This window comes from Lolium rigidum, chromosome 1 (genome assembly GCF_022539505.1).
Source record: "Lolium rigidum isolate FL_2022 chromosome 1, APGP_CSIRO_Lrig_0.1, whole genome shotgun sequence".
In the NCBI taxonomy this organism is placed as follows: Eukaryota; Viridiplantae; Streptophyta; class Magnoliopsida; order Poales; family Poaceae; genus Lolium; species Lolium rigidum.
The window spans coordinates 113,238,948-113,251,642 of record NC_061508.1 but is presented as its reverse complement, the minus strand read 5'-3'; the positions used below and the strand labels follow the sequence as shown (position 1 = coordinate 113,251,642).

The window sequence follows — 12,695 nt, the reverse complement described above, 5'->3', positions numbered from 1 at the left end:
CGACTCCATGGTTATCTGCACGGCATGGACGATCTGGAAGCAGCGGAATGCGAGGGCTTTCAGTAACGACAGAGAGCAGAAGACGATGGACCAAATGATCACCCATATTAGGGATGATTTCCACCTGTGGGAGAGAGCTAGGAGAGGAGTGAGGCTAGATATAGCGAGAGAGTAGGCCTAGGCGGAGGGTGGGCGGCGTGTGTGGGTTCTCAGCACCTAGGTGTTGTTCTTGTAATTTGTTATGCTTTTACCTTCTATAAAGATAAGGTACGCGTTGCGCATGCTCTCGAAAAAAAAGATAGTTTTACCACTGGGAAATCGCTCAAAAAAGAAAGAAACTGTGGAGTTTATCGCGGCTTGAGAGGGGATATTCCGCAACTAGTTGCGCCCGCACCCCATTTTTGTTCCCGGCTTGAGAGTTTCCCGGCTTGGATCCAGCGGCCCAGCGCTGCCCCTCACATTTCAACGTTTCCCACACAACGCGAACCCTCCCCTGAAAATAACCCAAGCGGCGGCGGCGGCGGCGGTGGCCATGGAGACGGCACCGAAGAAGATGAGACCAGCGGCACTCGAGGCGCCGGGGGGCACGGAAGCGGGGGTCCAAGCGCCGCCGCCCGAAGACGAAGACCGCATCAGCCAACTCCCCGACGCCGTCCTCGGCGACATCATCTCGCTGCTCCCCACCAAGGAAGGCGCCCGCTCCCAGATCCTCGCCACCCGGTGGCGCCGCCTCTGGGGAAGCTCATCCGCGCCGCTCAATCTCGACTGCAACGCCCTCAGGAGGCCGGCTGGGAGCTCCGATATTTTCGAGAGCGCCGTGTCGAGCATCCTATCCGCCCACCCGGGCCCTGGCCGCCGCTTCTGCCTCGACGAGACCCGCCGGCCCTATCCCCGCTCAGACGAGGCCCTGGTGGACTCCTGGCTCTCGTCCCCCGCCCTCCACAATCTGCAGCACCTTGAGCTACGCCATGATTACACATCGTCTTACCCCTCCTACAACCAGCCGCCGCCCCCGCCGCTGCGCGCCGCTGCCTTCCGCTTCGCGCGCACCCTCCGAGTCGCCACCTTCGGAAGCTGCGCCCTCCCCTCCCAACCACCTCACTTCCCAAATCTTAAGCTGCTCACGCTTGAAAAGGCCAGCATCTCCTCCGATTGCTCCCTGCACAACATGATCTCCCAGTGCCCCACTCTCGAGTGCCTGCTGCTTCACGACGTCTATGGCATCCCCTGTGCCCGGATCAGCTCCCAAAGCCTCAAAAGCATCGGCGTGCGTTTTGGATGGTTCAGGGTAAGTGAGGATCAGGAGCTCGAGGAACTCCTAATCGAGAACGCCCCTTCTCTGGAAAAGCTGCTCAACCTCAACTGCATACATGTAACCGTGGTCTCCGCGCCTAAACTAGAGATCCTGGGTCGTGTTTCGGATTCTAACAAAAACAAAACCAGATTGGTGTTTGGCTCCACCGTTATTCAGGTGGCTGTGCATTTCTGTGTGTTTTTACATAAATTACATATCATCTGCGTTTGCAAATGGCCTAATGTTGTTGTCTTTTTATGCTTGGTGAAGGGATTCCGTGTTGATAGCATGGCTGCCAGGATTTGCACTGTCAAGACTTTAGCTGTCAATATGGGGAATCAACTTAGTGTCAAGAAGGCTATTGCGATGCTTAGATGCTTTCCATGTTTGGAGAAACTGTACATTAAGGTGACGATTTTCAATGATGATTCATTTTGTTCGCATGTCCTTCTGTTTTACTTACTGTTCTCAAGTCTACTTTCGTCTATATGCTCTTTTTAGTTTTGCTGGGAGAAGGAAATTATGTACAGATGTACTACTATGAGCATCTGGCGAGATATGATGGAACCAAGACTTGACATCCCTTTAAAGCTCAAGAAAATAGTGTGTGACCTTTATCAAGGCTTTTCCTCACAAATTGAGTTTGCCAGATTCTTTGTACTGAATGCTACGGAGCTAGAATCAATTATATTTGAAGTTGAAGACAAATATTACAATAAGGAGTTCTTTGCATACCAACGTGCGGCGCTTCAGTGTGAGAAGAGGGTTTCAAGAGGAGCTTGTTATCAATTTACAACTAGACGATGTCTGCGGGGGGTTGACGAGTTCAACCATGCCTCTGACTTGGATTTAACTGATCCATTTCTTAAGAGGGGTTCCAGGGGGTCTTCCTGTCGGTTTGTGTAGGCCTCCATCTTTATTTCCTGTGTTTAATGACTGTATCGTGGCATTGCTTCTGTTGGCTTATGTTGATGTAAAATGTGGATGTGCCACAATTTGAACAAGAAACTGATCCGTATGTGTAGGTGTTGAAATTGGATTTGATCTGTTACGTGAGTTGTTCTCGCTTATCACTTGCAAGCTTGCTATGCCTTTTTTAAGTTTGTGTTATCATGGCATCTAAACAAGCTATACCATCGTGAGGTTTGTGGTTTACTATGTTATGATTTGACTTTCTAGTTTTGAAATGAAATGTTCATATATCAGATATTACTTAGATTTTACTTTCTGTGCTAAGTTACTAGCTTGAGTTTTCTGACTAGAGTATTTTTGTAGTTCTCTGCAATCCCCTCCGTTGCCAAGTAGGCTATCGACCATTACGAAGTGTTCCCAAGTATTTGGTACACAGAAAATGCATCCGTTCATGACTACATGACGTTAATTGTCTCCAGCAATACCTACAACTACCTGTGCAATTCCCTGTGTTATAGGGTGTTGAGAAATTTTGGTTAAGTAACACTGCATACTTTATCCATGTTTCTTCTTGATTATCAGACATGTGCCTTCAGTTCTTATTGTGCTACTGAGATTTCGCCAGAAAAACAATGATCCATGAAATGATCATGTGTGGAAGAACACATGTTTCGAGTTTAAGCGGTAGTGATACCCAAGATGTTTGTGTTAACCGAAGTTCTTCTTTGCTTTCTTGTGAATGGGTTACATGCAGAACCAAAGTTCTTTCTTTGCTTTCTTGTGAATATGCACATACAAAATTGCTATCTCTACTCCGTGTTGATGTTTTTCAGCAATTGTGACCTCGTTGCATTAAACTTTGATCCTGATCTGTTTAAGTCAATTTTGTGAGGAAAGGGCTAGCAGCATTTGGCAATCAACTTTGTGTTAATGTCTAGATGTAACTGGCTAGTTATCCTGTAGTGTTTGGCAATCAACATTTGACCGACGGAAGTGTTGTCTCTAATTTGTATAAGATATTAAGATGGTCATAGTTGATGTTAGCTGAACATATTAGATTTCTGTAATGGCTCTTGCAAAATAAGCTATGGCCTGGTGGTGTACTAGCCACTTGCAAATTATTGAAATCCTCCCTTATCTGGAAAATTTCTAGAGTTAAGTGCGATATCCCAGCCAACTTATAGGGCATCAGTACGTGATGATTGGAATACATCTTTAGTCTTCACCAATGCAATGGACAATGAGCTCAAGACTTGTCCTTTGCTCTCTTATATGTGCACAAGAGGCCCTTGAGGATAACTTCGAAAAGAACCTGTCCTGTGTAGCTCAAGGCCACTAGCTCCTGGGCACAATGGTTCTGCCTAGCTTCGACCATATCGTGGAGCAGCGTAAGGTATATTTATCTTGGAGGTTTATATGATTACCACTTTCGGTCTCAGCTGCAAGTTCATGTAGCTATCTCAAATGGTGTATTGCCTGACCTGAATTTCTCCTCCGTGGATTAGTATAGTTGAAAGGAAATCTGTGTACTGCTTTGTTTCTTCTGACGCAGTTTCAATAGAAAACTGAAAATTTTATGGTGACATGGTTTTCATATTTTCACCTTTCATTTGGTTTCCATACCAAAACTTTGAGTGTGTATACCAAGGCCATTGTAGAGGATATGACATGGTTACTTTGACTCTCCTGAATGCCATGCTCTGAATACATATTCAACGTCAAGGTAGATTATTTGGGAACCATCATAGTCATTGAACATACACATGCCGAGGGAGACTTGTATAGGATCTATTAATTAGGTGAGATCATAGGATCAACTCACATAAAACATATTTTTATCATTCGAAAAAATCTGAAAATAATATACAACATACATATGGATTGTATCTACAACTCCAAAAAAATTCAGCTCAAAATTTGATCTACACTTGAAGAAATAAAAAAAGACAAATCTGACTATGAATAGTGTCAGATCTGATTGAATTCTAGTTCACACTATTCACACCTAATTTTGTCTTTTTTGGTTCTCTAAGTATATGACGAATTTGAAGCTGCAATTTTTTGGTCTTGCATATGTAACATATATGTGCGTTGTCATTTTTTTTCATAATATTTTGAACATGTTTTATGCTTCAAAAAAATTGTTCTCATAGATCCTATCTAAAGGGTGATCCTACCTAAGTCTTCCCCACATGCCGGGAAGATGATAGCCGCGTCAGGGGAGCCTGAATGCCTGATGCTATCTAGAGATGCAAGCGGCGCCCCCGCAGTAGCCCGTTTAGATGTTCTCACAGGCTCACAGTACAAATTGTACTAATCACAGAAGAAAGCAAATACACTTCATTTGGCCAGCAGGACACTCAAAGAAGGCCGATTTGTGTGCGTTCTGGTGGATCAAGTGCCTTCTATGGTTCTTGTTTGCATCCTCTGAACATGGAAGAGAAGGGGTGCGGAATTTGTGTGCAGTAGACAACCTGATGCTCTCAAGTCCTAACTTAAATCTGCGTACATTTGATATGCAACCTAATGCCCTGAAATGTGATGAGAAGTCTATCTTTGCATGCATCAGGTTTGTATGATGCGCATCTCTGACCATGAAGAGCCTGGCTGGCTGGTTGCCTGGTTGTATGCGCCAGTTTTTATGGAACCATCTATTGGCACTTAGGTGGCGTGTCAACAAAAACATCCATGGCCGGTGCACAAGAAACTAAACCATGGCAGCTCACCCAGAATATGGCGGGCATTTACACATGAACTCAGCCAGAAGCTGGTGCAGAAATGAACTCATACATGCAGAGAAAAGCTGGTGCTCAGGTACTGATATACCATCTAGATTGAAGGCACGGATAAAAAAGGGGGAACACATAAGAACTTAACCAAAGTCAGCACAATTGGCCTACCTATTCTTCCAACGGAAACATCAATACAAGTCTTGGGCAGATTCAACTTGCTGACAGCATATCGTGCTTACATACATATGCTTAATGCGGATATCAACTTGCTGACAGCATTTTCAATACTAATACCAAGGTCCGAGTACTATATCTAGCTAGCAGATTTGCAGTACCATCGTCTTGAACATCCTCCATCCAACTGCAGATGTTATGGCCAAACAGGATAGCAGAAGGAAGCGAGCTAAGATCTGCATAAATATGTTTTATTGTGAATTTCAAAGCAACTGTTGTGGATGCAATAGAAATGTTTCCTATCCGAGTTTGTTAGTACAGAGGCATGTACCAAACTGCAATAGCTTAAGAATAAAGGCGCAGAAGCTGCTTATTCGTGCTTCCGAAGTATCACAGAGCCGTCTTATTGCAGTTTGGAAGCAATGCACACAAAAATTAGCAGACTGTAACATGTGAACTATATGTGCTTGAAAACACACCATGGTAAATAAAGTACCTCATGAAATGACAACCCAAGGCCTTCAAATATTAACTTATTGGTTATGCAACATTCCTGGTTTGAATATCATTCATTCAGTTGAGTGAATGAAGAGAAAATACTAGGCATGACTAAAGATGTAGTACTACATGAAGTTGCTAGCCTGAGTACCATTTTTCTGTTAAGATAAGTAATATACAAATAAGAACTAGTATGGAATCCTTTTTAGTTATTAACCTTCCTAATCACATACAAATGTTGAATAGGAGAACATAAACTGACTACCTTCCGTAGCTAGCTTGGCAAGGCTGTTAGTATCAATATGCCAACAATTGCTTTCTACATAAGTACATAACAATGCAATTAGGACCAACAAAGCAGACACCCAGTGGTAACATGAAACAAATTAATTAAGCTTAGCTAGCACTTGAGGAGAGAGATTTAATCCATTTCTCAACAAAAAAAAGTAAGCACCTTATCTTATTATATTAATGTGAGCTAGCTATCGTACCTCTTGATCAAATGGTTGGTTCCAATAACAATGCTGGGAAGCTGAAGTAGGGGAGGGCACGTTTGCGATTGAAGAAGATCTCCATCTTGCTACAAACCTTGGTAATTTCATAAGTCTTGACATCCAGTGAGTAACAATCCACATTCTCATTATTAATGCCCACATTATTAATAATGCCCTCGGGAGCGCCTCGAAAAACAAGAATCCCTCAGCTCCACCAACTGAGCAGATTGAATAGTCCCGATACAGGTCAGGCAGCGGTATGACCTTCTCCAGCTTCCATTCATGTGAATTATGTTTCAGAGATGTATGGTGGAGAGCAAAGGACCCATGTTGACAAACAAGAGAAAACATCTCAAGGACTCCTTCTCTGCCCACAACAACAGCGCTCAGACGCCGACTGGAAATGTACTCGTCAGGCAGATCTCTGAGCTGCACATGGTAGCCAGTCAAGAGATCAACACCGGAAAACGCCATAGTGTGCGTGTCCAGCACAAGCAGATCGTCGCTCCAGCCACGACGTTCTGTCCAGTAGAAGCAGCCACGCACACAGTCGAAGCAGGACAAGTTGCCAAGAGGATTCAGGTTGGGACATATGCCCAAGCGCCATTGCCTAGTTGTGGAAGTGAAGACAAAGATGGCGAGCTTGGTTTCGTATCTTGCTATGCATATCACCTTGAGGGACTCATCCTCGCCGTCGGAGGCAGTATTGGGAGCGAGCATGGGCTCGAACTCGAAGAGGCGCTCTTGCGGGTGGGCGGCGAGATCCTCGGGTATGGTGGGAAGCAACACGTATCGGCGGAACAAGGGGTCGCAGACGGCGAGGTGGAAGTCGGCGGCGTTGCATTGCTCCCGTTTGGTCCACGTGGGGCGGGCGCCGACGTGGTAATCAACCACCTCGGTGCAGTTCATGAGGATGCTTATGTCGGAGCCGTCTTCGTCTTCCCGGGAGCCGTCTTCGGGGTAGCTCCACATGTGGACGACGCGAGGGTGGCGGGAGATCCAATCCAGGAGGACGCGGCCATCGCGGACATCGCGGGGGCGCCAGCGGGGGACTGCGTCCCCGTCGAGCTCGAAGGATTCGTAGGAAGAAGAAGAAACGACGGGCGGGACGAAGGAGTAGTCGGCGGCGCAGGGGGCGAGGGCGCCGGCGAGCGGGGCGGAGGGGTGTGGCGCCTCGGCGGGGTGGAAGCCGGCCGCGTCCATGAAGCCAAGAAGGGGAGGCAGGTGCAGCGAGCGGAAGCGGCGGCGAAAGGCGCGGCCTTTGATGACGCGGCGGAAGGAGGTGCACGCGGCGGAGGCGCAGGCGACCGCCGCCGGGGTCGGAAGGCGGAGAAAGATCTCCTCCAGGATCTCGTCCGGGATGGTTGCCAGCGCCGGCGAGGCCATGACTGCTGGGGTGGAGGAAGGGGATCTGCTCTGGGCTACGGTTGGGGATAGGTTTTGTTCTCGGGCGTGGCTACATGGTGCCCGGTTACCATATAGTCTTAGAGCATCTCCAGGAGATCATCCAAATGGACATCTATACGACATATAGAAGACCGAGTCTAAAAAACCGTCTCCAGCAGCACATGTATATGGACATGGGTCGATAGATGTCCATCCAGCTCTTGGGTGCATCCTCCACATCTGGGTGACCAAGCCAGGATCATTGCTCCCTCGCCCGCGCGCCTCCCGCGCGATTCCGCTCGCCTACCGCGCGAATCGGAAGCTGCAGGCGACGAGGAGAGAGCCGGAGGGCATGGGAGGGAGCCGCCGTCGGGCGCCGTGCTGGGAGGAAGCAGGGGAGCAGGGGCCGGCGGAGGGCATGGGGGCGGGGCGGACGGATTTGTGGTCGGGGGCGCCGCCGCGGAGGAGAGTTGGGGGCGTGGCCGTGGTGAGAGGAGGACGGCGAGGGAGGGCGCCCTGCCGGTGCCGATGGAGGAGGCGGAGGTGAGGTTTGGAGGAGGTGAGGTCAGGAAATCTGTTAAATGGTAGTTATAGAATAGTATTAAAATATAGGAGAGAGAATATAGATGTCCTGGTTATGGATGATCTGCTGGAAAACTAGGGACATCTAAAAAGGAATCTTTATAGATGATCCTCTATATGAAGATATAGAGGACCAAATTTGGATGAGCTCCTGGAGATGCTCTTACACAGTGCCCCCCTTGTCTTAACTAGAATATTTCCAGAAATAGAAAGTGGTCCCAAGACCTGATAGCGACACATAACCAAAAATAGAAACATGGTGCCAATATCCAATTCCCGCTCAACTTTACATGGGCGTGGGCATAGATGCGGGAAGACGTCCAAAACCAAAGGCCAGATCCAGAGCACAAATTTTTTCTAGCTATAAAAAAAAACTCTGGATATCCCGACCAAGGAAGCAAACCTACATGGTTCCTCTTCTTCCTGCAACCTCTGGTCACAGGAAACTCCATGGCAGGTGCTCATCATAAAACAAAAGTTACATGCAATTAGAGCAGGAAAAAGAGGCGGATCAATAGGATCCGATCAATCTGCTATGCAAAAAAAGAACCCACCCAAGCTAAAGTTAGTTCTGCTCATCCATATATTATGTAAAAAAAAACAATACTGCAGAGAACAATAGCTAGACGGACGTATGATTCATTCGGATCAAGGATCAGTTGTATGCTGGATGTACAAAACATATTCTAGGATGGAACCGTGTAGTCAAATACTCAAATCTCATGTAAAACACAGAGTAGCATGAACTGATGTTCATACCAGGATGTAGCAGAAGTTTGTTGTGCATAACATGAACAAAAACATCTAGTTTTTAGAAAGTTTGCGAGATTCAAACTCTGAACCACACGACAAAGGTTCAAACAACATTTGATAGGGTACAGGGATTTATAGCATCTGCAATTGTCAAGTGAAGATTACGAAGGAGACGAAGAAGTTCAGCCAACACTGAACCAGCCTCCAAATTGAACACTCCTGTGAAAAAAGAATATATATATGTTATTTTCTAGTAATTTATAGTCTGTCATGGCAGAAGTTAATTTGGACCATGGAAAAAAAAGACTGATGTTGTTCCCCCAACAATAAGACCAAAAATTAATACATCCTAACACACAAACTTGCAAAAGCCAACTATGTAACTATGTCTGAAATTTACATCTTGCAAGTATTAAATTATATGTTCAATGATTTTATGCATTGGAAACCCATCACGTGAGCATGATTAGGATGTACAAATTGGAGAGAAATACATCATGTTTATGCATAAAAATATGATCAAAAAAATTTAGGAGAAAAATATACATCCTATGTGTATAAAAATTACATTCAATGTACATGATTTTACATCCGATGTGTATAAAATTACATACAATACAACATAGTGATTGTTACATTTATAAGCACTTGGAAAATTCTACAGTACAACCTTGGAGTAAATGTACATCCTAGCTGTAGAAAAAACACTACATCCACATGAACAATATGCTTTTGATATACACATTTCTTATCAGCAACTAACACAGATTATTTGCATGTAACAAATGTCAGATTATATGTGATGTATGCACAGAACCTATGCGTGCATGGATTCAACAATTCCCATTATCAGAAGCAAACATAGCTTCCGTTCATGTAACAAATGACTTGCAAAGAAATTTGACAATCAAGTTTAAATTGAGGGGGTCAAAAATACATCACATATCAACTGACCAGTACCGCATGGATGTAAAAAATCCTTATATGAGAAGCTATCATAGCTTATGTGCATGTAACAATGGCAGAGAACCACATCCAAAAAAAATCAAGACCTAAGGTATTATCTGCAAAATTCACAAATCAAATCACGCATCCGTAAGCACCTATGGAGCTCTCCATCATAACTAAGCGAAACTAAGAGAGCGGTGCAGCTCAGATATCAAAACTTCGGGGCAACTACGTCGGTGGAAATCGATAGGATATGGAAATTAGGGTGCTCACCTAACAAAACCGAGAAACAAACGACGACAGAGTGGACATAGAACTTGCCGACGATGATCTCCGACGGTATCTGCTCTCAGCCTAGTTCAATCTAACATATCGCCAAACGGAGCCCCTAGGCGATTGCGGCTGATATGCCTGGCTCTGAACTCTGAAGTGGGCTATGAACTTCTTCGCAAATGCAGAACGCATTATACCAGTCATCTGTCACTGGAATAGAATGGCGTCCACATGGTAACAATCGAAATTAAGCACACACACACATGACACGACAGCAATAAGATGCAGGATAGCCTTATCCTTGTAGATTCTGTCCAAATTAAAACGCATCACTAACTTCAGGATGTCCGACTTGTCGGAGATGAATCTTTCCTAGCTGAAGCTAGCCATCTACATAGCATTGCCTACCTGGCGAAGAGCAGAGCCGAGGCGTCGACCCAGACGTGGTAGAGGAGCCATGCCACCTGCCTGCACCTAGCCGTCCTGCTCGGTTGCATGTTCACCACCAGCATCGCCGCATAGCCATCCACCTTGCTCGTCTGCACCCATGTCTAGCATATCGCTGCCATAATCGAGCTCACACCTGCTCAAAATCACGAATGGGTATAATTGGTTAGTGTATGTTCTATTAAAGGAAGAGGATTAACCTCTGTAACAAACGGGATGAGTAGTCTTACTTTTTGAGGCATCCGAGAGCACGACCTTGGTGGGTTTCGAGCAGCGAATATCCACAGCGGCTAGGCCGTCTAAGGCGACGCGCTGGCGGCGGAGGAAGGCGTTGAGGCGGGCGACGCCATCGTCAAAGCAATTGGCGGCGGGGAGCGTGGAAGGTGGAGGAGTGCCGGCGGTGGTGAAGGGGACGAGCGGCAGAGCTGGAGGCGGAGGACGCGGTGCGGCAGTGGGAGGAGTGCAGGTTCGGGGGCACGAACGGGGAAGGTGAGGGACGCTCTGATCGGGCTGAGGCTTCGGAGCGCCATGGGGAGGAGATGATGGACGCGCGCTGCAAGATCTCGTCGCCGATGCAGCCCGGCTGCCGGTGCCTGCACGCACGCACGCCGAATTCGATGCAGTACCACGGGCTGTTCTAGACTAGGAACGCAAACTGCCAGTCCATCGCTCGATTTGTGTTTCCTCCGACGAGGGAGAATCTGTTGGATAATTAGGCACAATTTCCATGATTAATTCCAGAATATTAAGCATGACGACAGTAACTACTAACATGTGAAACTCGAACATACTAGATGCAGTGATCAACATGAACAGTAGCAGAGCAAACAGTACAACATCCATCGCTAAACAGATCGAGATATGTCGCACGTACCGATCTGGTGGAGGTGGCGGTGGAGGTGTAGCAGACGATGTCGCAGCAGTAACGTTGTTGATGACAACGTTGTTGACGACGGGGACGACAGGTCGAAGTAGATGGCGTTGTAGACGACGGTAGGCAGAACCGCCCGACTTGGACGGAAGACGACCCGTGATGAAGAGCTTGAGTAGTCGCGCAGAGCGCTTCCCAAAAACCTAATTCGCCCTCTCCCGTACAGGATCGCAAGGACGAGCGGTTCCGGAGACCTGCTCTCCCGTTCGCCGATGCACGTCGGCGCGCGGGATGGAGTAGGCTACGATGGCGGCGTAAGCAGAGAGAGGTGGAAACCCTAACTCGTGTATTAGACGTGTTTCTGCGGTAGCCGGGCAGGAGATTATATAGGCTCGGGAAACCCTAGGCAACGCGGGCCACGCCCACGTCGCACGAACGTTTCGAGTCGGTTACAGATAGCCCACGATCCGGGAGCGACCCGAACCGACTAACTGCGACGCGTCCGTCTAGGACTCTGTTCGTTTTCCTGAGCTGCAAAAAGTAAGGAAAATCTCGGCTCGAGGCTCAATCCACTCACCACGAGCGCGGCGCGCGTCGTGACGTGTCGTGTCGAGTCGAGACGAGACGAGCGAGCGAGGAGGAGGAGGAGCGCGCGTGTAGTACTCCTATTCTCACTCACTTACTAGTGGTGGAACAACCCACCTTATAAGGTGGTCTAACTTCCTCCCAACTTTCCATGTGGGACTAAACTTCCCACCTCTTGCCACTCCCTAGTGAGCTGCCACCAACTTGGGCTCAAACTCACATGGCTGCCACTATGTGGGCTTTGAGATTTATAGGAAAAACTGAAATCTAATTTGGGCCACTAAAAGTGGGCCCAATATTTCAACAATCCCCCACCGGATCTCAAATCCCCATTTAGAGATTTACCAATACTCGTTGCTTGTTTATATACCGAGTGTTTCAGCGGAGACTGTTAAGTTGAACTTCCGCCTAGAACCTTAAGCTACATCCATTCACACTTGAACAATGGACTAAGCCTTGAATTGCAAGTTTTGCGTGAACAGGATTTCACTCAAAGTCATGACCAGTACATGGCTGCCAGTAGCCTACCCCGCGGGTGAAGCATATGCGTCATACTTCGTGGTCTCTTCATGAGTTTACTAGAGATCACCCAAATCTCATAGATTGCGACGTTTAACAATCGGACTCATATAGGTGTGTTATTTCAAGAATGCTCGTAGGACAGCACCTTTGCTAAAATAGCCAACATAAACACATTAAGGCTTGTTGCCAACCTGCCTTACAGCAATTGAGAGTTGTGCATCTTC

General features: G+C 46.9%; 1 protein-coding gene and 1 pseudogene across 1 annotated transcript; one reads left to right on the top strand and one right to left on the bottom strand.

Moving 5' to 3' along the window:
- The first annotated feature begins 532 nt into the window (after positions 1-532).
- On the top strand, positions 533-2,327 carry LOC124650210 (F-box/FBD/LRR-repeat protein At5g53840-like). The gene is made up of 3 exons (XM_047189771.1): positions 533-1,471; positions 1,565-1,702; positions 1,796-2,327. Exons 1-3 carry the CDS (start codon positions 533-535, stop codon positions 2,198-2,200), a joined length of 1,482 nt encoding a protein of 493 aa, XP_047045727.1. The 3' UTR covers positions 2,201-2,327.
- Positions 2,328-5,097: 2,770 nt separating this feature from the next.
- LOC124680140 lies at positions 5,098-7,490 on the bottom strand (annotated as a pseudogene).
- Positions 7,491-12,695: the final 5,205 nt, after the last annotated feature.